The sequence below is a fragment of the Misgurnus anguillicaudatus genome, chromosome 20 (genome assembly GCF_027580225.2).
Source record: "Misgurnus anguillicaudatus chromosome 20, ASM2758022v2, whole genome shotgun sequence".
Lineage (NCBI taxonomy): Eukaryota > Metazoa > Chordata > Actinopteri > Cypriniformes > Cobitidae > Misgurnus > Misgurnus anguillicaudatus.
Genome location: NC_073356.2, coordinates 31801053 through 31828804, shown reverse-complemented (window position 1 = coordinate 31828804; position 27752 = coordinate 31801053). Strand labels below are relative to the sequence as shown.

At 36.8% G+C, this 27752-nt stretch overlaps 2 protein-coding genes across 4 annotated transcripts in view; one reads left to right on the top strand and one right to left on the bottom strand.

Moving 5' to 3' along the window:
• The first annotated feature begins 889 nt into the window (after positions 1-889).
• hsd17b8 (hydroxysteroid (17-beta) dehydrogenase 8) lies at positions 890-16739 on the top strand. Of its 3 annotated transcripts, none has more exons than XM_055220875.2 (14): positions 892-1075; positions 7584-7853; positions 8065-8346; positions 9390-9506; positions 9601-9622; positions 11619-11704; positions 12474-12676; positions 12996-13112; positions 14446-14541; positions 14675-14760; positions 15960-16044; positions 16213-16255; positions 16389-16463; positions 16575-16739. In XM_055220875.2, exons 1-14 carry the CDS (start codon positions 997-999, stop codon positions 16592-16594), a joined length of 1581 nt encoding a protein of 526 aa, XP_055076850.2. In that variant the 5' UTR covers positions 892-996; the 3' UTR covers positions 16595-16739. The 3 variants fall into 3 exon arrangements, 2 of the variants coding, with proteins under 2 accessions (XP_055076850.2, XP_055076851.2); XM_055220876.2 differs by having other exon boundaries at positions 893-1075; positions 7601-7853; XR_008648640.2 differs by lacking the exon at positions 16575-16739 and having other exon boundaries at positions 890-1075; positions 14675-14756.
• A 337-nt stretch (positions 16740-17076) lies between these two features.
• The window catches only part of col11a2 (collagen, type XI, alpha 2), a 37530-nt gene continuing 26854 nt past the window's right edge, over positions 17077-27752 (bottom strand). Inside the window, exons 43-66 of the mRNA XM_073858538.1 lie at positions 27601-27702; positions 27456-27509; positions 27307-27360; positions 27092-27199; positions 26944-26997; positions 26732-26785; positions 26519-26572; positions 26368-26421; positions 26133-26240; positions 26000-26049; positions 25835-25892; positions 25700-25753; positions 24533-24586; positions 24332-24439; positions 23563-23616; positions 23308-23469; positions 23137-23190; positions 22989-23024; positions 22845-22898; positions 22448-22721; positions 22249-22361; positions 22106-22174; positions 21091-21327; positions 17077-18632 (exon numbers count right to left, since the gene is read on the bottom strand). Coding sequence (XP_073714639.1) covers positions 18486-18632; positions 21091-21327; positions 22106-22174; positions 22249-22361; positions 22448-22721; positions 22845-22898; positions 22989-23024; positions 23137-23190; positions 23308-23469; positions 23563-23616; positions 24332-24439; positions 24533-24586; positions 25700-25753; positions 25835-25892; positions 26000-26049; positions 26133-26240; positions 26368-26421; positions 26519-26572; positions 26732-26785; positions 26944-26997; positions 27092-27199; positions 27307-27360; positions 27456-27509; positions 27601-27702 — 2166 coding nt within the window. The 3' untranslated portion in view covers positions 17077-18485. The remainder of the gene's footprint in view (positions 18633-21090; positions 21328-22105; positions 22175-22248; positions 22362-22447; positions 22722-22844; positions 22899-22988; positions 23025-23136; positions 23191-23307; positions 23470-23562; positions 23617-24331; positions 24440-24532; positions 24587-25699; positions 25754-25834; positions 25893-25999; positions 26050-26132; positions 26241-26367; positions 26422-26518; positions 26573-26731; positions 26786-26943; positions 26998-27091; positions 27200-27306; positions 27361-27455; positions 27510-27600; positions 27703-27752) is intronic.

Here is a 27752-nt window from a genome sequence, read left to right as displayed (position 1 = left end):
GGATCCGAAAATGATGCACCCACCCACACAGATTTGGCACCCCACACAGCCCATTCGCGACTCTCCTTCCGGTTAATTGGCCGTCATTTGCGGCTTTAAAATAACCATGTTGATTTTAAATCAGAAAAAGATGACTAACGGGCCAGATAAAGGTGACTGGAGAGCCGCATTTGGCCCACGGGCCGGAAGTTGATAAACCCTGAAATAGAGCGACAGCAGCAAGGAAACAAAACTTTAATCATGAAGAAAACCTTTTGTGAGAGACCAGACTTAGCCGGGAGGACCAGTTTTACTCTGATACACAAGGGGAACTGCACTGTGGTTTTCAATATTATATTGGTTATATATAGGCCTGCAGTACACTTTGATTCCAGGATACACATAATGAAAATGTAAAGCTTGTTTGCACCTATAAAGCATCTACAGTACAAATTGTGTGATCTGAACATTAATGTTTGTGCAATGTCTTTAACAGCTCAGGATGCTTTTTTAGCTACATGAGTAGGTGGCAGTCACAAAATTAACCACATTCACCGGTTAGCACTGAAATAGATTTCCTATTAAGATTATCATTAGCTGAATTTAAGAATCACGTTGCCACATGCAATAAAAATCAGTTTGGCTGTTGATCTTACATGAGCTAATAAGAAACAATCTGAATATACTGAGGAGTAAATACAATATTTAGTATATAAATACTGTATATATATATATAAACACTGTTTACTTTGAAATGTAATAAATTGTTGTATGATAAATGTAGAAACATGAACCTTCCTATAACTTCCTAATAATTTTTTAACCAGACAAAAGAGGGTTTGGTGTCTCACGGGATTTGTTTCTGTTGTTACATCTTCCTGTGTGTGGTTTTGGTGTACGTTACCAAATTATGAGGAAGTGAGCGTGCAAACAAAAGGCAGGAATGTCTTTGTCTTTCATTATTCACATATAGTGTTTTCAAACTGCGCTGCTTGAACTACACATGAGACAGTGAAGATGTGGACATCAAAGAGTCTCAGACCTGAACATGGACTCGTCCTGGTGGTCTTTGCTTTTTCATCTATCCTATCTGAAGGTACGTTTAATTCTCAGAAGTTACTGATAAAGAAAGACAGGATTGACTTGTACGGCCAGTATGACACAGATTATTAAACAGGAACAAAAAGTTTAAAAATAAAATCAACCGTTTAAATCTCTTTTTGTGGATCAACATACAACCAATGTATGATTGCACTAAGGGACCAGACTTAGAAAAAAGTAAATAAATAATTTAAGATATCCACTTACACTTATATTCTACACATCAAAGTTACTACATGGCAGTGTATATTTTAATAAATCTTAAAGGGATAGTTCACCGCAAACACTAAAATTCTGCCATCATTTACTCTCATGTTGTTACAAACCCGTATAATTTTAATTGTTCTGATGAACACAAAGCAAAATATTTTTAGAAATATTTTGAGAAACCAAACCGTTCGTGGACCCCATTTACTTCCATAGTATTTTTTTTCCTACTGTGGAGGTGAATGGAGTCCACGGGCGGTTTGGTTACAAACATTTTTCAAAGTATCTTCCTTTGTGTTTATCAGAACAAAGACATTTATACGGGTTTTGGCAACATGAGGGTGAGTAGATGATGACAACTTACTATAAGCCCTCCACTTCCTGCTCTGCTACTGTTCGGACGCTTTTGCTTACTGCTCTGCGCTTTGCTCTATCGCTTTTATATTTTATCTTATAATTTTAACTTCAGCAAATCAGCATAGTGCTCAAACAACAAAGCTTGGCATCAACGTCAATTTACAAACTTTCGGGACTGGAGGATTACAAAAAAGTGGAATTTTTCATCCGTCTAGCCTCTCACCGCCATCAGCTTACATTCCAGAAGGAAAAACACAGCTGCCTTCATTGAAAAGGATAAGAAAAAGGAATGCCTCATCAACAATCTACTTGCTGCACAAACTGCCACAGACTTTTACAAAGGATTGCTGTTCTTGAAACAAAGTTACTTACAGGACTACCAAACCAGACGGAACACACAACAGAGCTTCGTCATCATGGACGCCCTCAGCAAACAGCCGGTGAGTCCCATAAATCTAATGATCAACACACTAATCAATGGTACAAACAGGGAGCAAGACCCAAAATCACTCAAGAAATCAGACTGTCACGAGCATCACATTTTGCCGCAATAGCTTCCTCTACCCCAGATACAGCTAGGACAAGGATTGCAAACACTGACTTTCTACCACCACCTATACATCTTGAGAACAGATTTGAAGTATTAATGAATATGAGTGAGGAATCCCCAAATGTGATAAATGTGACTAAACACCGATCAAATCAGCCAGCAGCTAACACTGATGCTAACTGCCGCTCAAGATCGAGCAGACAGCGGCACTCAGCGCAGAGCGCATCCGAGCCCAGAACTCTGATATTAGGTGACTCAATAATCAGAAACTATAGCAACAGAGACTCAACTACGTGCTGCCTTCCACAAGCGACCGTTTCTGATGTAAACAGGGAACTTAAGAACATTCTGATGAAACATAAGACTGTAAATCGAATTGTCATTCATGTAGGGAAGAATGATATTCACAAAGAGCAATCTGAACTACTTAAGAGGGATTTCAACAAACTTTTTGAAACACTCAGAACAGTAAAAGCTCAGCCGTTCATCAGTGGACCACTTCCAGCAAGAGGAACAAATAGGTTTTCACGTTTGCTTGGACTTAATACATGGCTGCAAAAAACCTGCAACATAAAAGGATTGAACTTTATCAACAACTTCAATCTTTTCTGGAGTCAGAGACAACTATTTAAACAGGATGGCATCCACCCAAACAGGCTGGGTGCTAGAGTTCTAAAGGACAACATCTATTTCTCCCTTCATCATCCTTCAGCAGTGTGTGCCAATCCACTCAACCTGAATGGCACACACACACCTGGACAGAGTATGAATGACCACAGGACTTCTTTCCAGCACCTGAATGGACATGATGTTGACATATCCCACAAGGACAGAGATAACACCACTCAGCCACAACAACCACTGCTCATGGACACAATCTCAGCTGAGTCATGCCCACAGAGCTTACTACAGTCAGACTGTGTCAGATTAGAACGGCTCCAAGATTCAGCACCCAAGGACGACTTTCTGGAAAACAGCCAGGGAAACCAGGACAACATATCACAGCCTCCGGTCACATCAGAACAACAGGACTCCTCACTAGATATGTCATTCCTCTCTCCAGCATCCCCGCTTTTGACCTTCTCCGGAAAAATGGAGGAACTGGTTTATGCTGGAACTAAACTATCCCACTCTATTGCTGCAAGCCCACAGATTTCAACCAGAAAACAGCAAGCCCCAAAACCACCAAAGCCAGTGGGCCCAGTACCCCCTCCTCGTCCTGTGAGAGCTCTTCGGTCTCTGACACAACGCCAAGGCACACACCCTCCTCCATCCGCTGTAGGTGAACCAAAAACAACTGATAATGGCTCTCAGTGATGTGTGTCGGGTTCCTGCTATGAGAATACTAATACTTTTATCAAATGTTTACAAAAGCAGGAACTCAGTGTGCCTATATCTTTCTCTATTTCTGTTTTAGTACATGATAGAAAGTGTAAGGCTAGATCAAATCGTGTGGCAAATCAATCTAATCTGCTGCCTGTGACTTGTCAAACTAAGATCTCTGTTAGGGAAAAAAATTGTACTATTAAGTTAGCACTTTTAAATATCTGTTCACTTAAAAACAAATCACTTCTAGTCAGCGACTTAATAGCCACAAACAACCTGGATTTTATGTTTCTAAATGAAACATGGCTAGAAGAAAGCTACAGTGCAACAGTCCTTAATGAAACAGCCCCTCCTAACTTTACCTATTTGAGTTTTTGCAGAGCTGCTAGGAGGGGTGGAGGTCTTGCTGCTCTTTTTAAAGATGTCTATCAATGTAAGCAAGTGTCATTTGGGAATTACCCGTCTTTTGAACATCTAGGTATTGTGTTGAAAGGTACCCCACGCATTCTACTGATCATTATTTACAGGCCCCCAAAATACTCTCCAGCATTTGTTGAGGACTTTACAGAACTGTTATCAATGATTTCCTCAGAGTTTGACTGTTTTGCTATTGCTGGAGATTTTAACATTCACATAGATAAGCCAGAAAGCATTATGACAAAAGATGTCACAGCTGTTTTAAATACTTTTGATCTGACTCAACATGTACATGGACCCACACACAATCGTGGACACACTCTAGATTTAATTATCAGTAAGGGTGTAAACATTTCATCAGTTGTTATTAAGGATGTAGCACTGTCTGATCATTTCTGTATTTTCTTTGATATATTAATCTCTCCTACTATTGAAACTAGATCTGTGTCTGTCAAAAAGAGATCCTTAAATGAGAACACCAGTGTGCTATTTATGAAGGCTATATCTTTAACACCAAGCATATCTGCAGACTCTGTTGATTTTCTCCTTGATTCCTTTAATTCGAAAGTTAAGAGTGTAATCGATGATATTGCTCCTGTAAAAGTCAGGAAGAAGAATGGCAGGCAAAAATCACCTTGGAGAAACTCAACAGAGGTGCAAAATATGAAGAGACAATGCAGAAAAGCTGAGCGCATGTGGCGGAAGACAAAACTTGTAGTCCATTATAATATCTATAAAGACAGCCTTCGTGCTTTCAGTGTGGAACTAGGCAAAGCTAGACAGACTTTCTTTTCAAATATTATAAACAAAAACATAAATAACACACGCACTCTTTTTGCTACTATAGAGAGACTAACAACCCCCCCAACTCACATTCCAAGTGATATGCTCTCAGAGAGGAATTGTAGTGATTTTGCTAACTTCTTCTCTGAGAAAATCAATAATATCAGAAAGGTGATCAGCACATCCTTGAGCTGCGCCGGGGTCAGACAAATCAGACCACAACATCAGAAAGTAGTTACGATGTCTGATTTCGAAGCAGTTGATGGTAAAATTTTGGAAGAAACAGTACAGCATCTTAAAACATCAACCTGTGCCCTTGACACAATCCCAACATCTTTTTTCAAAAGTGTCTTTAACTGTTTAGAAGCAGATCTCCTAAAAGTGGTAAATTCATCACTTCACTCTGGGACTTTTCCAAAGTCCCTTAAAACTGCAGTTGTTAAGCCCCTCCTGAAAAAGAGCAACCTAGATAACACTGTATTGAGCAACTACAGACCAATCTCAAATCTTCCTTTCATAGGCAAGATCATTGAAAAAGTTGTTTTCAATCAGCTGAACAAATTCTTAATTTCTAATGGTTACTTTGACATTTTTCAATCTGGTTTCAGACCACACCACAGTACAGAGACAGCGCTCATAAAGATAATAAATGATATTCGCCTCAACACAGACACAGGCAAACTATCAGTGCTGGTGCTACTCGACCTCAGTGCTGCTTTTGACACTGTCGATCACAACATACTTCTTGACAGGCTGGAAAACTGGGTCGGACTTTCTGGGGTGGTCCTGAAATGGTTCAAGTCATACTTAGAAGGGAGAGGTTATTATGTAAGTATAGGTGGCCATAAATCTGAGTGGACATCCATGACATGCGGAGTCCCGCAAGGCTCAATTCTTGCGCCACTCCTGTTCAACCTGTATATGCTCCCACTAAGCCAAATAATGAGAGAGAACAAAATTGCCTATCACAGTTATGCAGACGACACCCAGATCTACTTAGCTCTATCCCCTAACGACGATAGCCCCATTGACTCCCTGTGCAAATGCATTGATGAAGTTAACAGTTGGATGTGCCAAAACTTTCTTCAGTTAAACAAAGAGAAAACTGAAGTCATTGCGTTTGGAAACAAAGATGAAGTTCTCAAGGTGAATGCATACCTTGACGCTAGGGGTCAAACAACTAAAAATCAAGTCAGGAATCTTGGTGTGATTCTGGAGTCTGACCTTAGTTTCAGCAGTCATGTCAAAGCAATAACTAAATCAGCATACTATCATCTCAAAAATATCGCAAGAATTAGATGCTTTGTTTCCAGACAAGACTTAGAGAAACTTGTGCATGCTTTCATCACCAGCAGGGTGGATTATTGTAATGGCCTCCTCACTGGCCTTCCCAAAAAGACCATTAGACAGCTCCAGCTCATTCAGAACGCTGCTGCCAGGATTCTGAGCAGAACCAGAAAATATGAACATATCACACCAGTCCTCAGGTCGCTACACTGGCTACCAGTTACATTTAGGATTGATTTTAAAGTATTATTAATGGTATATAAATCACTCATTGGACTAGGACCTAAATACATTGCTGATATGCTCATTGAATACAAACCTATCAGATCACTCAGATCATTAGGATCACATCAGCTAGAAATACCAAGGGTTCACTCAAAGCAAGGAGAGTCAGCTTTTAGCTATTATGCCAGTCGCAGCTGGAACCAGCTTCCAGAAGAGATCAGATGTGCTCCAACAGTAGCCACATTCAAATCCAGACTCAAAACACATCTGTTTAGCTATGCATTTACTGAATGAGCACTATGCTGCGTCCGAACTGATTGCACTATATTATATATGCACTATTTTAATTATTTTCTATTTCTCTTGTTTTTATTCTTATTTTTAACTGTTTTATACTTTTATTCCTGTTTTATTCTTTTTCACACATTTAAACAGTTTTTATTAAAATCACATTTATTTTCTTTTAATTGATATTTCAAATTCATGTATCTTTGATTTTTGTTTTCTCATTTCTATGTAAAGCACTTTGAATGACCTTTGTGTATGAAATGTGCTATACAAATAAACTTTGCCTTGCCTTGCCTTGCCTATAAGTTGCTACAACTTAAAAAATGAAATTGACTTTTTTCAACTATATTTTATAACTTATAACAACTCATCTCTAGTCAAGATTAATTATAGAAAGTTGAAATGACTTGTTAATCTGAGTTGATTCAACAAAAAATTTAAGGCAGCAATTTTTTTTACAGTGCATATTTAAAAACTACAATACAAATTTTTCACTAGAAATGCAATCAAAATGTGTAAAATGTGAAAATATAACTTTATTTAAACTAAATTTGTGCTTCAGCCACTTCCTTGTCCCCCATTTTATTTTTGGAACTTGAAAGTACACTGTAAAAAATATGCAGCATTTTTGGCAAATTTTGTAAATAACTCAAAAAATTAAGTTAAACAATTTCAACTTGAATGTTTAAGTTATGTGAACTTTTTAAAGCCAAAACCTAAAATAGTAGGTTGAATTGACTGGCAAAACCAAGTTGTTTTAACTTGCATTTTGTACAGTAAAAACAATACAGTTTATAATGTAAGGTCTTTCTACACTACTGATAATATAGTTATGTATATTATATTGCATTTCTGTCAAGAGATCCTTCTAAAAATTAATTAAACTCAAAAATATTAGTTGACACAACATTGTCAAATAATAAATAATGTAATCAACTAATATTTTAAAGTCAAATCAACTCTAAATCTTAAAGCAACCAGGTAATTTGCTTTTTTATGTTAAACCAAAAGTAAAAAGTCAATCATATACATCCATACGGTAAGTGATGTTTGTTTCCTCCAGAGCTTTATGTATTCCAGGACATTGATGAATGCGAGTATGGCTCAGAAGATTTGTCTGACATGGTCTACAGAGTGAAGCTGGTCTTCAATCAGAGGCTTTTATGCACTTATGACTCAAGACTGGGGAAGTATGTTGGTTATGATGAGTATGGGATCATAAATGCTGAGCATTACAACAATCAGAGCTGGAAGATGAGAGAGCGGAAAGCCGAACTGGATTCACTGTGCAGAGCTCATGCCAGATACTACATCAACAGCACAAGAAGAAAGGGTCAAGACATTTTTTTTTTCAAATATCTCTTCATCAAGTGAGATAGGATATTTAAGAACATTTGTGATCCAGTCTGGGAAATTCAGACTGGATCACAAACATAAGCCTTATTCTGAGAATATGCATGTAACATTGGTTGTAATCGGTGGGTATAATTAAATAAATAAGAGATTGTTAAATGTAGTTTTCAAGTAATTGTTTTTTGTAACAGTGCCGCCCGATGTTACCGTACGGTCCAATGAGAAGGCTCGCTACGGTCAGCTGACCACACTGGAGTGCCATGTGTACAATTTCTATCCCCGGGCCATTAATGTCACTTGGCTAATAGACGGATCAAAGGTCAACGAAGATGTGACCTCTACAGAGTTCATGGATAATGGGGATTGGAGTTACCAAATCCATTCGTACCTGGAGTTGGTGGTTCAAAGAGGGGTAAGAGTGAGCTGTCAGGTGGAACACAGCAGTCTGAAGGAACCTCTCATTGTGAACTGGGGTAAGTTAAAGGCAACGTGAGATATTAATAATTGATTTTAAATTGTTTTCAATGACCTTACGCAGTTAATATTAAAGATATTATTTTATAAAAAGTTTAATTTCACAGAATGTTCTTTATATGTGTGTAGGATGATTGTATGTAGAAAACAGAAAATTACAATAAAATTCCTTTAGTTGGGTTTTCACAAGTGGGGCACATTTTTGAAAGAACATATGTGGTTTCCTGGACAGGCCTTATTCTAGTCCCCGACTAAAATGTATGTTTGAGTTGCTTTCATTTAAAAACATCTCTCAGTGACATTTTTTAAAGGGGACATCTCATGAAAATCTGAATTTTTCATGTTGAAGTGCTATAATTGGGTCCATAGTGCTTCTATTAACCTAGAAAATGTGAAAAATAACAACCCACTAACTTAGTTTTGGTAAATCATTCTCTGCAAGCATGTGAAAATATGTAATTGACATTTGGCTCCGCTTGTGATGTCAGAAGGGGATAATACGGCCCCTTAATCTGCACTATCCAACCACGGCACTGCCATTTAATGCAGAGATCAGCTCATTTGCATTTTAAAGGACACACCGCAAAATGGCACATTTTGCTCACACCTACAAAGTGGCAATTTTAACATGTTATAATAAATGATCTATATGGTATTTTGAGCTAGAACTTCACATATGTACTCTAGGGACACTAAAGATGTATTTTACATCTTAAAAAAGTCTTGTGAAATGTCCCCTTTAACATAAATCAGTGTCAATGTTTTGTCTCAAGATGCACAACAGTATTGTTTTTTTGAAGATATGTTTGTATAAACTATTTAAATGCCAATATTCTAAACCCTGTCCGGGAAACTGCCCTATAGATGTGAATGTTAGGATTAAGTATTTTGCTGTCATCAATTACAAAGCCATGCATGGATTCATTTGATGTTATGAACATTGTCATCTAATGATTTCTGGAAATGACGATGTGAACATTGTTACAATCATCTGATCTATGGGACCATAATGACATAAACCGAATTACTTTCCCATTCTCAGACTCCACGCCTCTAGACAGCAGAATCATGAAGTTAACTGTGGGCTGCACTTTGTTCATCATTGGTCTTATTGTGACTTTCTCTTCTGTATATTACTACTACAAAAGAAAACACAGAGGTACACATCTGCCAATACTGATCCTAAAGTAATGCAAAAATTGTGATAACCTAAATAATTGTTTTTTTTTTTTTGCTTTTCTCCTCCCCCCCAGGTTTTACATCCCTTCCTCTCCAGTGAGAGCAGCTTTACATCTAAACTATTATTATTTTTTATCATCTTTAAGAGTTGAGCCAGATTATAAAATATTTTTTTATTGTAATAAAAATTTGAACATCACAGGTTTGCTGTGGATGACTACCTTCAACTGCGGTGTAATATTTGCATAAATGTGCCAAAACATACAATTTCCAACAAATTTGCAATTTAAAGCTAAAAACAGAAGGAAAAAAACTATATATATGATAATGTAGAAGCCCAGACCTTCACAAAAGATACCGAGATAAAACAAAATGTAGATAGATATTTTAAATGTATAACTATTTCTTAAATAACTCATTTATATTCAGGTTTCAAGTTAATGGTGTTATATGATATCAAGTGGGGTAAAAAGCTGTAGGCAGAAACGAGAACACTCACCTGCATTTACCAAAAGCCACAGAAAAGTAAAAGTGCTCTCATTTCTCCAGACACACGGTGAAGGGTTTGAGTTTCAGAGCACAGGTGCAATGCGGAGCTTATTTACTCAATGATAGTGATAAGAGAAAGTATACAAACCCCTGACCAAAACAGCATTAACACAAAAGACCACTTTATGTTTTCCTATCTCTACTCTAGAACATTAAACTGTAAATGACCATTTTAAAATATTTTTTTTTATATGAACATAACATAATTTTTATATGAACCCTAGTAAGTAAAATTGAATGTACTAAAATATACTTAAATACCAGCAAGTACATTTGTGGTATGTTGTTATTTTTGTGCTAAATAAAGTGTAAAAGCTATACATTACAAATATAATAATTAAAAAATATGTATTTCTACTTCAGTGAACTTGAAACAGTATACGAATTACTTGATGTATAAATGGCAGATGAATCGGGGCTACACTTAGGTTTACTCTTATAGGTTTAAGAAGTACTAAAGACTCATTTTTATGAAATTAGTACGTGAAAAGAGTACATTTACAAAATAAAGTGTTTTTTGTGCACTTTTTTTCGCCTGGAGAGAGAGAGAGAGAGAGAGAGAGAGAGAGAGAGAGAGAGAGAGAGAGAGAGAGCGAGAGACAGAGAGAGAGAGAGAGAGAGAGAGAGAGCAGATGGTATTTTGAATGTTGCAGGTGGTTTTTATTATGTAGCTCACTTCTGCCCTCTTGTGGTCAATTACGGTACTGACATTACTGAATTACCATACAACATCGTGCTTTACCCAGATCATTTGAGCTACTTTATGTGCATGTGTGCTTTTTAAATGTTTTGAATTTAATAAAAACTATACTTTCATCACATCATTAATGATCACTGAATATTTCTAGCCCAATAAGCAAGTAGCATAACCACTACAAAAGCTTACAATTACTGCCTAAATCAATAGACCCACTGCATGTAGTAATGATTATTACAACTTACCTTCTCTTTGTGTGCTTCATGGACATGCACACCTTTGCTCATAGGTTATCAAATGTGGAGTATTTTAACAATGTTAGTGTCATTGAGAAAATATGTATGTTATTTACTGTATGCTAATTAAAAGTCTGCTGTTGCCAATACGGGCGGATCTTATGACGACATAAGTACTTCAAGAAAACGCATATTTACATGTCAAATAGGTGCTTTTATAACTACTAGTTTTTAGAACTACTACACTGTTATGGATGGTATACGCAACCAGACTAGTTCATGCTTAATTATACTGCCCCCTATTGATCAAATATATTCAAATAAAAAATATTATACAACTTTACTTTATTAACAAATTTACATTCAAAGTCATCTGAACCAATGAAAGAGAAGAGAGAGAGGGAAAAAACAAGAACAGAAAAAAAACAAATCATCTCATTATATCTCTTAAAAAAGTGTAATTAATTACTCTTAGTGAATTAATAAAATGTTCTACTTCACATAAGAAATCTATAATATTAAAATAAAACTGTTTAGCATTTATCTCACTTTTGACAATTTTTTTCTTTGACACGCATAAAATGATTATTGGTCTTTTGGTTCCCTCTAGTGGACACTCGCGGTACTGCACATCCCTGCACTGCACTGTCATGGCGGCGCCCATTCGTCTCATATCGAGGTTGACATTAGTGACCGGTGAGATTTCTAGTCCTTTTAAGGGACATCACGATTATGTTGTTAGAATTTGTCTGCCATCATACTAACACTTTAAAGCTGTACACATAATACAGCGATTTAAACTGAAAGCATTAAGTAAAACAACCAGTCCCAGCTTTATAGTTTTATACCTCGGTGTACCTGTTTTTTTCTTTATGCATAATGACCTAATGAGGTTAATTTACTTAAAATGTATGTATTGAAATAAATGTATTGCTACATTTTATATCCGAAATATGCATATAATTTTTTTTAAACTTGTTTAGCCATCAATAAATATAAATAAGCATTGTTTTAATATTAGGCATATATTTGAGGCGTAGCTTTGCTGACGAAAACAATAGAAACCATCAGAGACATTGCATTGGTTTTAACTAATGGTCTGTGTCTACTGGTTATGTGTTGGGTTTTATTGGGGAGATCGTGTTATCTAACTAACAGATGGAAACCAATACAACACCTTTAAATTGTACTGAAATAAGACCCTAAACACACAACATAAATGAATTTTGTAATGGGTTTTAATGGTACAGCTGATGTTTCATAAGGCTATTTGTAAAGGAAACCATTAGAATTTATATGTTTGGTTTTTTTTGTATTGATTTAAATATATTGCTTTCAGATTTTACATCTAGAACAGAAAAAAATATTTTAACCTATTTTAGTCATAAGGAAATATGAATAATTGTTTGGGACATAGAAAATTATAACAATTATCTGTGTCCTAACTGTGGCTTCTGTGTTTCAGGAGGGGGCAGTGGCATCGGCAGGGCAGTGTGTCAGAGATTTGCCACCGAAGGAGCGTCTGTAGTTGTGGCTGACCGCAATGAGGAATCAGCCAATCAGACCCTTCAACTCCTGTCACGTGACCACAAAGGACAGGAGCACATGGCTCTAGGGGTGGACGTGTCATTGAAGGACAGTGTGGAGAATTTAGTGTCAAGTATTCAGGTATGACGGTCATGTTTCTGTGCTATTCAGGCCAGTCAAGACTGTCACACAGGTTTTAATGAGGGCGTGATATTGGACCTGTGAAAACCCAGCTTACATTTTTTCTTTTTGTGATTTACTGTTTTGTACATAAAATCATCTTACGTAACGTGAAGTTCTGTGAAAATATAACCTTGATATTCTTAATATTGACTGAGTAACATTTGAGACTTTAGCTTGGATTTTACGATAGGATCACAAATGTAAATAATGATTAACTATAAAATCTTTAAATATCTTTGGGGACATTGCTAATCTGTTTATTTTTGTTTCTTTACAGCTGCGTTATTTTCAGCCACCTTCGGTGTGTGTGAACGCTGCTGGTATCACTCAAGATGAGTTTCTTCTCAAGATGGAGGAACAAGATTTCGACAGAGTCATTGGTGTTAACTTGAAGGTACTGCTGATCAGGGTTTTTCTGAAGGAAATGTCAATGGTGCTTGCATGTGCAAAATTTGCTGCAACTCAACTAAAAAGAGTCCATCACCAAGATGTTAAAATGTTTTCTGATCTTCCTAAAGAAATCATGTAACTTGTCAACAGGCTGCATGATTTTAGATGTCACAATTTATGTACCAAAGTTCAACGTGTAGGGTTAGAGACCTGGTCAAATCACAGCTCTAAGGATGAGCAATAGTAATTAAAACTGCAAGCAGCGATGGAAGGGCCCTCGCACGCATGTGCACCGCCACCCTATAGCCTTAGGGGCTGTCCACACGGAGACGCGGATCACTGTATACGCATAAATTTGTTATCGTATTGGCGTTTCATCCACACGGATCCGGCGTTTTGGGAGACTGAATCCGCTATTTTTTGAAACCGGGTCCTAAAGTGGATAAATCTGAAACCGACACCCTTGCGGTTTCGTCTGTCAACCAATCCATATATTTTGTGAAGCGAAAACGTCATCACATCACGTGTCGGAAGCATCACACGTAACAGCAACAACAATAATGGCGGACTACGTGATTGTGTTCGTGCTACAGAAGCTACTAAAGCCTACTAGCTTTATTACAGCAAAATCTTTTGCTTCTGTGCAATTGTGGTGACCAACAAGCGATAATGGACAACACCATACGTTGGTTATGGGCATGCTCAAAGTCTTCTTCTCCGGGTATAGTGTATATTTGTGGCAGAATTACAGCGCCCCATACTGGTCCGGCATATATACTACACCGCTTTCAGTCGGTTTCAGTGGTTTCGTGTTTACGGATTATTTTTTTAGAGCAATGAAAAAAAATTATCGGATAGGGAATGCACCGGCTTCGTGTGGACATAGCCTCAGTAAAGCAGTGAACCAAGGGGATTTAAATTTAAGTGTGTATTCAGGTGGATATTCAAAGAAACTTTGATGTGCCACACCTCCTGTGTGAAGCAGGTGGCGCTATGACTGTAACTGATTGTTGTTATATTGATGTTTACTTCTGTAAATTTTCGTCACTTTCGACGTGTGTGCAAAGTTTCATGAGTTTTTGAGCATGTTTAGGCCCTCAAAAATGCGATTAATTTTGGAGAAGAAAAAGAAAAAACAATAGGGCTTTGCACCCACGGTGCAGGCCATTCTGGCCTGCTCCTCGGTGCTCGGGCCCTAATAATGCAGATGGACTTATTTCTGAATGTTGTCATAAAAGAGAAGTTTGCCATTACGTAGTAGAAATATGACGCAATATAAATGATCAATGATGTTTTTCAAATGTAGTCAATATCTGTTTTATTTTTGTCTTTTTCAGGGAACCTTTCTGGTAACTCAGGCGGTCTCTAAAGCTCTGGTGTCTGCAGGTGCTCAGAAGGGCTCCATCATTACTGTGGGCAGTATAGTTGGCAAGGTCAGCCTTTCACAACATTCAAATCTTCAGCTTCTGTCACCATTCAATTTTTGTGTATATCTGAAATCACCACAAAATTATTATTTATTTATTTGTTTGAATATTTGTCACATGTAGGTTTTTTTGGCTCTAGGTTGGGAATATTGGACAGGTAAACTATTCAGCGTCTAAAGCAGGTGTGGAGGGTCTCACGAGGACAGCAGCCAAAGAGCTGAGCAAGTACTTCACAATTTTACTATTTCAACATTACTAAAAGGGAATGTTGGAGTAACGTAAAAAGTTATTTAAATTGGTAACATTAAAGGAACAGTATGTAGGATTGTGGCAAAACTGGTACTGCAATCACACAACTGGTGGCCAATACACAACATAAATATCAGTTGAGGGCTGCAACTCCACTTTTTAAATGACAATATCCTGGCCGGACCAATTGTCAGTGATATTTGAAATGAAAATGATTTCATAATGTCTAGTGGCATATCAGGGCCATTTTATGATTAATTGATATAAATTGTTTGCATACTGTTCCATTAAATAAAAAAAATTATGTGAAAAAATTAAGTTGAAAAAGGTCAAATTTTTGTAAAAAAAAGCTATAGTCATGCAGGTGTTTTGCCAGTGACTTGCTGTAGATTTAAGTTTCGTTATTTCAACCCTTTACTGGCAAACATAAAATAATAGCCACATGCAAAGCATTCTGGGTACCAGAAATCCTCATCAACCTTTATCAGTTTTTTTCCCTTCAGATTTTGGTTCCCAAAATGCTTTGCATGAAGCTGTCATTTTAGTTTTATTCTGTAAATGTTAATGTTTAATGTCTATTTAACTTTGAACAAACTGTTGCCAGTAAATAACATACATTAAACAGCTGCCAGTAATACTGTAATTTCTACAGGAATTTTTGAAGTAATTGTTTTAAGTAGATTCAATTTTCACTTTTTAATGTACTTTCTTTTTACCATTTGTCTTTACATCATACAATACCAATATGTGATATTTCCCTACATTATGTGACTGTATAAACGTTTTGCTGTAGTCTGTGTGGTTTTGCTGTTTTTAAGATCTTATGAGCTGTAAACGTGATGCCAGTTAATTTTTTTTGCACCCATGTCCAAATCATGCTGGCCTGTTTTAATAATACACTGTAAAAAATCCTGCTTGCCGTACTTTTTTAAGTTTATTGTATTCTTGACTAGTGAATACTAGCGTAACTTACTGTATAATGTTAAAATTGCTTAATATATTTTTCAACTTTTTTAACGTTTATGTTACAGACGCTCATCAGTAGTCAAGATGTAAATATTGAAGTTACTTGTAAATCCAAGTTGATTATACTTAAAAGTGTTATACATCTATTTATTTACAATGGACTTGGCTTTTTGGGTTATAATTTACTTCTGTCTCTTCTATTGTGTTAGATTTGGCATTCGCTGCAATTGTGTCCTACCCGGGTTCATCACTACACCCATGACAGATAAAGTACCAGAAAAAGTCATCAGTAAGGTATGTTAGGATAATGTGTATTTATATGTAATTATATTTTGTTAAACTGAGAGGTACAGTATCTTAAAAATGGTTAAAACATCCTCTTTCTTCCTTAATGGAATTTGTGCTTTCCCATTTGAGTTAAAATCGTTCAAGCTGCATCATGTTTGGTTATTTTGTATACAGCTCACATCCAGTATTCCAATGGGAAGGATGGGAGAGCCTGCAGGTAAATAATTCATTTATATAAAACATTTTATTTATATTTACTATAGCTGTGAGTACATCTCATAACAGTCTTCTAGTAATTGTTTTGGATTATACTAGTTAACATTTAGACATTGTAATATGTTTTTATGCAGAAGTAGCTGATGCATGTGCATTTCTGGCCTCTGATGACAGTCGCTATATAACTGGAATCAGCATTGAAGTTGCCGGTAAGAAATTTGATCTTTTGCTGAAAAATGTGTTTGCTTTTCATTTAATATTTTGCTGTTCGCCTGTTTTATTTCTAAATTAACATGAACTTCTCTCTTGAATTGGTGCAGGTGGACTTTTCATTGGCTGAAAACACTTCTCTGTCTTCTGATAGACACCACTAAAACACGGTGCCTTTGTACTTGTATGATAATTGTCTTTGTAAAATTTGTATAATTTAATTACTGTAGAAATATATTGTATAAAATGTAACAAATGAAAAAGTGATATTTATACAATTGAAGTGTGAATGTTTATTTTATACTGCATTGCAGAAACAATTAAGTTGACACAGGTAGGAATGCGTTGATGTGTGGTTTAATGGGAACATTTGGATCAAAACAACAAAGCCAAAGAAGGTTTAAACAGTTCAAATCCAAAACAAAATAAACAAAATAGGTCAGTTTGGAAATGGTAAAGGGGTTTTGATGAAGAGTGGCTGTATGACATCTCATGGGTTTTAATGAGACGTCTGCTGTTATTGGTTAGTTGCTGATTTAGCAAAAGCACCATGTGTGATGTAATATTAACATAAAAGTCATGTGGAAAATGACAACACAGGAGTCACACAGCTCTTTAAATAGATTATATATATTACAGAAACAGATTTTTAAAGTACTTACATAAAACAAGTTTTAGCACCATATAAGACAGGTGTTTGTCAAACAGACCAAACCAATCCCGCCTCTATTGTCTTTGGGAGAAAACCACACAAACAACTTTGAATTCACAAATAATTTTTTATAGCTTTTCATCCCCCTTCTTGTTTAAAAAAAGAAACAGAAAATATACATAAAATCAAACAAATCATATTTCCCATCATCAGGTTCGCACCATCTCACTTTCTGTCCCTTCTTCACTGCTCATGACATCTTGATCTTTGTTGTCTCCACCTGCACCAATCTCACCTTAACCTAAACCTCACGCTGCAACTCAAATGCATTGAAATAACACGAATGTATATCATACAGAGGAGACAGATTTGCTGTCTAGGAATTCAATTTACATATTTAATAGATGAGAAAACTACACAATTACAAATGTAATACCACATCATTTCATACTGCAAGTTTTGGTTGTTTTGAGCACCTGTTTGTTTCACAAAATAAATACAATAATATATGATTTCTGTACAAATGGTTATCATGCGCAACCTGAACACTGTCTATGAAAAAAGTCAAACTTGAAAGTTTGATTCAAATACTGAATGTTGTGGGTTCACAATAAATTGAGTTGTCTGACAAAATGCAAATATAGGTGTATATTATAGGTTTAACTTGTATTATATCGCTATAAGGACCCCGTTGTAAAATAACCAGCTAACTTCTTTCATTATAAATACTTCACTGGCATTATGTTTGTCCTGCAAATTGCAAGTTGTTACAGATTTATTCACATCATCATAAATGTACAACAATACAATTTTACAATTTTAATAATGGCTTTGGATTCACTTTAAATCAGGAATGGTTTATTTAACCTTACCTTGCCTAACTTCAATTCCTCAGTTTGTTGTACCTGAAGGTAAATTTAATTTGTATGATGAAGTATGTGAGTAAAAATGGGTTGAAGCTTTGCACAGGACTATATAAGGAGGTAGAAAGAATCGAAAATCTCAAATGAGAAGCAGTGAGGAGGGGAGATGAAGGTGAGAGGGGGCTGAGACAGGAGGGTCTTCAGGTTTATCCCAGCAGTATCTGTTACACATCCGAAAACACCTCCATGTTCATTGATATCTTTTCTCCGATCCTGTGAGAACCTTTCGACGTGGCTCTCGTCTCCTCTGTTGACCATCCATGGCTGGGAGTGTTTTTCCCTGGGCATGTAATTGTGTGCAACTTTGTTTCACAAAGTGTGTGTGTGCATGTGAATTTATGTATGTGTTCCCACTTCTTAAACCTAACTTCAAATGTCTTTATTAGTGTTGGCACTATATGTGTGTGTGATTGTAATTCTCTTTCCATTAGCGCGCGTGTTTGTGTTTATCCCAGGAAACAGACGGGTCCTACTTCAAAACCAAATTTCTGATTGTTCTCCCCAAAGTCTGAGATCTTGATGTCCAGCAGAGGAAGTTGTTCCACCTGAGGGGTGTTGACCTCCAGTACTGTCCTGTCATAACCCTTACGATACTGCAGGGGGAGACAGAGGATCAAATGTTGAAGATGATGGAGGAAAATCAGTGAAATGTGTAAAACTTAATTTACTGTATAATGTTTGAAATATGGGTAACACTTTAAAATAAGGTTAGTTAATGCATTAACTAACAATGAGCAAAATAGCAATTTTTTATCATTATTAATTTTGGTTAAAAATACAATTGTTCATGTAAGTTTATTGTGTATTACTTAATGTTACAACTTTTGATTTTAAAAATGTATTAGTAAATGCTAAAAATTAAAGATTAAAAAAATAAATGCTGTAGAAGTATTGTTCATTGTTAGTTCACGTAAGCTAATGCATTTACTAATGTTGACAAATACAATCTTATTTTAAAGTGTTACAGAAATGCTTTAAGTTGCAACCAATATACAACATTGTGAACATTTTTGGAATGCCTGGAAGGTTTTTTTCTCCAAACATAATTATAATTTACATTCATAATAAAAACTAGATAAGACAGAAACTAAAAACCACAATTTTGATGGGTTAAAACAAAAATCCTACTTGAACAATGTGACATTTTCTAATGGCCAACAGTTAAATTTGTTATCATATGTGACCCTGGACCACAAAACCTTAAGTCACACGGTAATATTTGTAGCAATAGCCAACAATACACTGTATGGGTCAAAATTATTGATTTTTGTATGCCAAAAATCATTAAGATATTAAACCCTTAGGCATCACCCCACCCTTTTGAGTGGGGGGGTGTGAAATGTTAAAGTGCTTCTTCAAATTAATATAACTCTGGCATTTTTTTGGTCTAGAACCCTAATCTTGGTCTTGTTTTAAAGAAGACAATTTAATATATATTTTTTTATTTTCACTGAAGTGTATGGAGGTAGAAATATTAAACTTTAAAATTAAAAATTGTTATAGCAGTTTACATTTATTTTAATAAATAAAAATAATCAAATAAAATTTTTATTTCATAAATAAAATTATAAAAAGGTAAATAATGTAAACCAACAACGGCCACTAGGTGTCAACGGTTTGCTGCATACTCTTGTCACAAATTAATAAATTACTGTCGCTGCATTATTATTACTGCTAAAACGTTTTAATATAAAAACTACATTTGTACAGCTTTCCAATGATATATAGTTTGTCAACATTTGTATATATTTATTCTAGGATATAGTTTTATGAATATAATAATAATTAATATGCATTCCTATGGGGGGCTCATATAACAAAAAACTGTCACTACATCATTTCTATCATCAGATGACCTTGACATATGAAAACTACATCCTGAGAGCTTTCTAGTGATCATTTTTCAACATGTTTTGGGTTTAGAGTAGGGTTTTAGTGTTATAATAACTATATTAAAACAAATTTGGCTACTGTGGGCCTGTGACCTTTTAGAAACTGACTCTCACTACGTCATTTCTTTCTCAAAATGGTGATGATATATGATAACTACACTCTTACAGCTTTCCAATGATGTATAGTTTGTCAAGATTGTTTAGGTTTAGAACAGGGTATTAGTGCTATACATATGTAAAAACAAATTGGGTCCACCTGTGGCCCGGTGACATTTTAGTAACTGATTCTCACTACGTCATAATTTCCCCCAAATGATGATCAAATTAAAAAACTACACTCGCAGAGTTTTCCAATGATATATAGTTTGTCAAGATATTTTAGGTTTAGATAGGGTATTAATGTTACAAATATATAGTAAAAACATGGGCCCACCTGTGGACCCGTGGCTTTTTAGAAAATGGCTCTCACTATGTCATTCATTTTCCCAAATCCTGATCATAAATTAAATCTCTAAACTCTTAGAGCTTTTTTTGTTGTCAAGACTGGATAAGAATTCACATGCAAAAACACTGAATAATCGTAGGCGTCCCGCTGGCGGGACAGTGACATTTAGCAGGATATAAATGTTTTGAGGCACACTTTCTTAATAAATGAATTAATTAATCTCCCTACATAATTTATTTTATAAAACACTGTTGAAATATGTATTCTAGAGGCTTAGACCTTTCCAACGATATATTTGTAGTGATAGATTAAAATGTACATCAACAATATTGAAGTAAACTTAGGTGTCCCGTATATGGGACGGTGACGCTTAACAGTTAAGATCATGTTCCATAAAGAGTTTTTGTAAATTTCCTACCATAAATTTATATAAAAAAGTATTTACCATTAGTAATATATGTGTTGCTAAGGACATCATTTGAACAATTTTAAAGGCGATTTTCTTAATATTTTTATTTTTTTGCACCCTCAGATTCCAGATTTTCAAATAGTTGAATCTCAGCCAAATAATGTCCTATCTTAACAAATGACGATGATACATAGATATAGATTTTAAAAAAATACTCTTATGACTAGTTTTGTGGTACAGGGTCACGTATTATTTGTTATCATTTATCATTATTTGTTGCTTTGAAACAGGTTGAAGAAACTTACAGAGCATCCGTCGATGAGGGCTTTGATGTAAGGACTGCTCTCATAGCTCAGCTCCTCATCATTGGCACCCTGGAAGTGAAGCGCCCTCTGGTAACCGTTGCCAGCGGTGCGGTCAGACCAGGCTACTGAATGATGGCAATGATAGGTAAGATTCTGACGGGCCTGGATGCTAAGCAACCGCAAGAAGCCCACCTGGACGACACCCACAGGTTCTCCACTCACGTCAACATATGTAAACTAAAACACAAAGAATCAATACATCAACTTATTACTGTAATCTTTTTAACATGTATGCATTTGGCAGATGCTTTTATCCAATGTAATTATAATGCATTCGATTTATACATTTTTATCTCTATGTTTTCCTTGGGAATCGAGTCCATGACCTTTTGCACTGCTAACGCAATGCTCTACCAACTGAGCTCCAGGTCGCCAAGTCGATGTGCTAATAAACTTCAGTATTCAGCTGTACAAGAAGTCAGATCACATGACCTCCACTATATGCATACCTATTGGTGATTTCCTCATCACAGCTCATTTACATGTGTAAACTCTTTTCAACTATTTGTGCCAATGGTTTGCTAATGCTTACATCAATGCAAATTAACTCAACTTTCATTTTAATATGAATGACTTGGGAGTTTTCTTGTCTATAGGCGGAGTTTGGCATTTGTGCTTGGGGTGCACCTATTGGCAAACAATGGTATTGTAATATTTTAAATTAGTGCGTTTCATGGTTTCACACATGGTTTATATTAATTAGTAAAAATTAGCTTAGCCTTAAGTTACTTAGTCTACCCATTAAAATATTAAGTTTAAACATAAAATATGTATTCTTATATTTCTATTTCATTAACAGCTCAAACAAAATCATAATTGGCTCTGGTCTGGGGGGGCAGTGCCCCCCTGCCCCCTCCCCAGACTCCACCTATGTCTTTGTCTCTAATTGTAATAAAACTTGCCTATGAGATTTGAGAGCAGCGATGATGTGATTTTTTTCATCTGATAGACTCACCTTGTTTCCATTAGAAAACTGACTGTACCAGGAACCAGGCTTCTCTTTCGACCAAGAGTTCATCTTTACCTGTGAGAGGATATACAGTGAATTAAAACGTAAGATTTCATACGTAACCTACAAACATGACCAGATATCTTTACGTTCTCTACTGATTTGCTTGGATACAAGCAAGTCTCTCCTCCCGCTGTGAAATTGCAGAAAACCTTGAAGGAGTCGCGGGCGCATCCTTGGTTTGGATCAATCCAATATTCGCCTGAATAAATGAATGATAACCTTGATTTGGTACCTTTCAACTGGTCAGTGAATATGTCAATCACACATTAACTATGACAATCGTACCATCCTTCAATTCTGGCTGGCTGAGATGGAGGTCCTGACAGGTACGTGCCGGGCTTTCCTGCGTTCCCAATGGGAATCGCATGCTCTCGATCTCCTGGCGCAGGGAATTGAGTGAACCGAAGATCTCCTCCATACCTTCATTACCCGTCAAGAACTCTGTGCCAGCGGTGTCGGCAGCCTCAGTGTCAGAAAACATCTTACTGGCATCGATGGAGCGCTTGGATTTCTTCGGGATGTGAATAGGCAAGGGCTGGATGACTTCACCAGGGGGTCCCTAAAGATAAAGGAGAATTTAGTGCAGAAATCTCCTTAATCTTGTAAATGATTGCATGTTTTTAAAGATCATCTCCACGGTTATATGTCACTAATCTTGCATATTAAAGATGTGTATACTCACAGGTGGTCCTGGTTGTCCTGGTACACCTTTCTCTCCTTTAGGACCAGCTCCACCCTGAACCACAGAGAAACATTTAGTGTTAGACAAAAACAAGATCTATTTTTAAAATAATTGAATTAAAAAGTATTACTCAGAATTACTCACCGAGGCACCTTTAGCTCCCTTGATACCCCTTGGACCCTGAGAGAAACATCACATCAGTTCATCCAAGCAACCAACAACATGTATCATCAATTCATGCATCATATGTCTACGAGCTTTGCAGAATAGACTGCATTGAAATGATACTCACAGGCATACCAGCTGGACCTGAAGGGCCGAGAGGTCCAGTTGCACCAGGTATACCCTACAATACAATATGACACATCATGAACTGAAAACAACTTTACATTCCTTTACGATTTTTGATGTCTGGTGAACATAAGACGTGATATATTTTGATAAATTCATAACCAGACTTTACCGTTTCACCCTTGGCTCCATGTGATCCCTGGGGTCCCGACAGACCTCTGTCACCTTTCTCTCCTTGTTCACCTGGAGGCCCAATCAGACCGAGCATACCTGGATGTCCCTTCTCACCTTTAGAACCTGGATCCCCACGGAGACCAGGTAAACCTGGAGGACCCTGTGAGGAAAAATTAGCAATTTGTTATTCAATGCATTTCAATAAATTATATGCTCAATTCATTACTATAAATCTGAGAACGGACAGTCTTACCATGGGTCCAACAGGTCCCTTCTGACCAGCAAGACCTGGAGAACCTTGTTCACCCTGTAAAACAAGAAAAATCACAATTATGCAAGATAGTCTGATGTCTGTATGTAGTCACAAAGGTCCCGTACACACTTTATATTAATTCGGTTGTCACTTCACCTTTTAATGCTTAATCCTGTTCTGTACACACACAATTTAGTAATTTATGGGACTGACAACCGCATTTTACCACCGAATTAACTCCTGCAAAATGCAGGTAGTGACAACTGCATTTACAGAAACTCTGCATAGTGTGTGTACATAACCGAACTGATCAACTAGTAGTTAATAAAGTGTTTAAACGTGCATCATGGACATGACATGTCTCTCTTCTGAAAGCCTTAACGGTTAAGCGGCAAAACGGTACATACGAACAAAACAGACGAGGACCTGGCAACCCTGCAAGACAGCGCGCCATGGAGCAGCCTCAAAAATGCGTACAATGCACAACGCCAAGACGGAGGTTTATTGCAAAACATAACGCTGTTAAATTATTTTGGTAAAAGCTGTGAGTGATAAGCACGTGAGACGGCAGAACGTTGCTATTGTTATCTCTGTGTCAATCATCATATTTTCAGGAGTGAGTCTTGTTCCGTACAGACATGAAATGAACATTTAGGGGATTCACTCCCGTATTTAAATGCGGTTGTCACTCCCAAAAGCTTGCAGTGTGCACGAGGCCAAAGTCTTAAATGCTATGATTGTTTTTAACAAACATGTTTGGTCATCTTACCACTGATCCAGGTAATCCTCTTAAACCATCAGTTCCTGGTTTTCCTGGCTGACCCTGTGGACCTACGGGTCCAGTCTTTCCTGGAGGTCCAAGAGCACCTGATTCTCCCTATTAACATATGAAAAAAATTATATATAATAGAGAAAAATATATAAAGAGAGAGTGTTTATTTGTTGCAGTTACATTCTCAGTTGTTCTTACCTTGCTTCCCTTTTCTCCCTCTCGGCCCTCTGGTCCCCTTGTTCCTGGAGGACCCTAAAATCACACCATTTACAGTTTACAAAATAGGTCAAATAGTTAAATGTAATGTTATACAGTAGGGGTGCATGGGGTAAAAACTAACGCAGGGTTAGTTGTCTCATGGACGTTTTGGTGTAAGATACCAAATCCAATGCTATGTCATATTAATCAGTGTCTTGTTAACTAAAACATAACATCGTTTTGAAATATGTCTGCAGCTCTTAGCAACTTTTTTGGTGGGCTTGAAAATATTTTGACCCAGCGGGGTTAATTGTAACGCTGTGTTACAACTAACCCCTCAGCACTTACGATATGAAAACCACTAACGTTAGAGTAATTCTTGCCGTTGTTTTAAATAGGCTACACACGAATGAGTGCTGGCTGCCAACAAAATAAATGTGCCTGTTTTATCAAAAATCATGTCTTAAAATTTATTTTTGTTCATATCTTTATTGATTGAATAAGGTCACGTCAAAGAATGAAATGAATGTCTAAAATCAGACGTTGATGCTCATTATCTCAGAATTTGATTTTCAAACTGTAGTATGGTTATTACAGACTGGGTCACATATAAAAAAAATTTTTGTCATAATTGTGCTGCTTTTTCTTACATATTTAGACATTTGCATCCATTTATAATTGAACTATTGTTAGAAAAGGGCTGGATGAATGAATACAGTGTGGATACCTCACTATTATAAACAGATATATAAACAATATCCACTTCTAGTATATAGACAAAAAAGTATTGAAATATTTGCCTGGAAACTTAATTTTTAGCAAGTGTTACAACTAACCCCCTGCCTGTTACTATTAACCCCACCTATGGGATAAGTTGTAACGTTTGCACTTCTGTCACGTTTGGTGTTTTTGTCCAAGAATGGTAAGTACTAGAAACAAACTTCAAATGTTCATTTGTAGCAGAAATATGTGTGTTGCTTGTGTAAAAATATAATTAATCAAACTTAAATATTTTTTTAATGATTGAGCCAAAACCAAAAAGCGTTAGGTTGTGCCCCGCTTCCCCCTACTGATCCGTATCAAGTGCAGATACAACTGCACTTCACATATATTTATATCAGCAGATCTACTGTCATTTAATGGAGGCTGTTGTCATGGTGATCTTACTCTCTTTCCTGGAGGTCCGGGTGGTCCGTTCTCACCAGTTGGTCCAGGAGACCCCTAAATCCATACAAAGACCATAGTGAATAAAATATGCTGTAAGAAACACCTGGTACAGAACAGTTTGAAACTTTCACTCACAGCTTCTCCTTGTTCACCGCTCTCTCCACGGTCTCCCTTTGCTCCATCTTGGCCCCGTACAAAATTTTAGAAATAATACACCAGTTCAGTTTTTTTGCTTTAAGTCAACACATTTGTATTCATAGCGTGACTTGTTTCTAAATAAAAGATGCTCTACTTACCCGTGGTCCAACTTCACCAGGTGGGCCGGGATCACCGGGGAAACCAACAGGACCCTTGAAGAGACAAATATAAGATGCTGGAGAGTAATGCAGAGACATATTTCCTGTTTTAAGGCTGTGTTGTTTTTAATACATACAGGATTTCCTTTAGGTCCATCATCTCCAGTAGGTCCCTTTCCACCAGGAGGACCAGCTGTGCCAGGCTGCCCAGCCTCTCCCTTCTCGCCACGCTCTCCTCTCGGACCCTATCATTCGATAAGTGAATTTTGTATATGAACATATTTTAATGCATACATTAAGTGTACATTAGCCGATAAAATATATATCATATCAGCCATGTGGCAAAAGAAGGTTGGTATGCCGGTAAATTACCACTTTTCCTGGCTCTCCGCCAACACCAGGTGGTCCAGATTCACCAGGCTCACCCTGTTATTACAAATAAAAAGTCAGGTAAGCCAATAATAAAATCACTATATCTTGTCAATTGTGTAGTTGACATCTTTGAAGCATCTTCTATACTTGCCTTCTCTCCTATGGGACCTGGATTACCCAAACCTCCTGGAGGACCTTGAGTACCCTGGAATACACATGACATAAAGGACCAAAAAATGAGAACAGCAATGAAGACGATGCTTATATTGTAATGGTAAAGCTGGAAAATAGGATGTTTAAATATTTGTCCAATTAAAATTAGTTGTTAGTAGTAATTATGTGAAATTAAGTAAAAGTTACTCACATCAGCTCCATTAGGACCAGCTGGACCACGTGGACCTGGGGGACCCGGAGGGCCCTACAGAAAAACATAATCAACAACACACAGATTATCAAGTATACCTTATATAATACTTCATGGACCCATTATACACATCCATCTTAAGATGATTACATTTTTTTATTTTATGCAACTACTGGATACACAGTAGTAAAAAATTTGCCACCAAGACTCACCAATGGCCCAACATCTCCAACTTCTCCCTTTTCTCCTGATGGTCCAGGCAACCCCTAAAAACACAAAAAAGTATGAACAAAACTGAAGCATGCTTTATGTAGTTTAATGGGTTTGACTGAAAAAATCAAGAACGTTTATTTAATATACCTGCAGTCCAATGGGACCTGGAGGTCCGGGAAATCCTCTGGTTCCTTCATCTCCTTTAGCACCAAATGGCCCTTGTTGACCTCTTGCACCTGTCTCACCATCAGCACCCTGAGTGGGGTAAAAGTTTTAAAATGGGATTGATTGTAATGACTATTTAATTGTCCAATCATGTGTATGATTTCAATACATGTACTGTATGTTCCCTTCATACTTACAGCTGCACCAGGCTGTCCAACAGGACCCATTGGTCCAGGCGGACCAGGAGGACCCTGTAAATACACAAATAATTGATTGATAGATCGATTAATATTATATTCACAAAAATAAATACAAGAAAAAAATGCAGACTATGCAATTGACTTACATGTTCACCCTTGGATCCTTTACCTCCCTTTTGTCCTGGTTCTCCGACCTCACCCTAGGCACAGAATAATACAGACTTTAATTTCTGAAAAGAACATGCATATGATTCTGATGATCTTACATTATGATATAAAAAGATAACTGACCTTATCTCCATCCTCTCCAGCAACACCCGCAGGTCCAGCAGGGCCTGGCAGACCAGCCGGACCTTGGATGCCATCACGACCAGCTGGACCAATCGGACCTTTCTCACCCGGCAAATTAAATCATCTTCTGTGACAAATGTGTAATATATATC

What these genes read in the sequence shown, in the direction of transcription:
- hsd17b8 (XM_055220875.2), top strand. Translation starts at nt 997, where the DNA reads ATGTGGACATCAAAGAGTCTCAGACCTGAACATGGACTCGTCCTGGTG. An exon ending in CTACAAAAGAAAACACAGAG is followed by an intron (nt 9,507 to 9,600) that starts GTACACATCTGC and finishes CCTCCCCCCCAG; the next exon opens with GTTTTACATCCCTTCCTCTC. An exon ending in TCATTGGTGTTAACTTGAAG is followed by an intron (nt 13,113 to 14,445) that starts GTACTGCTGATC and finishes TGTCTTTTTCAG; the next exon opens with GGAACCTTTCTGGTAACTCA.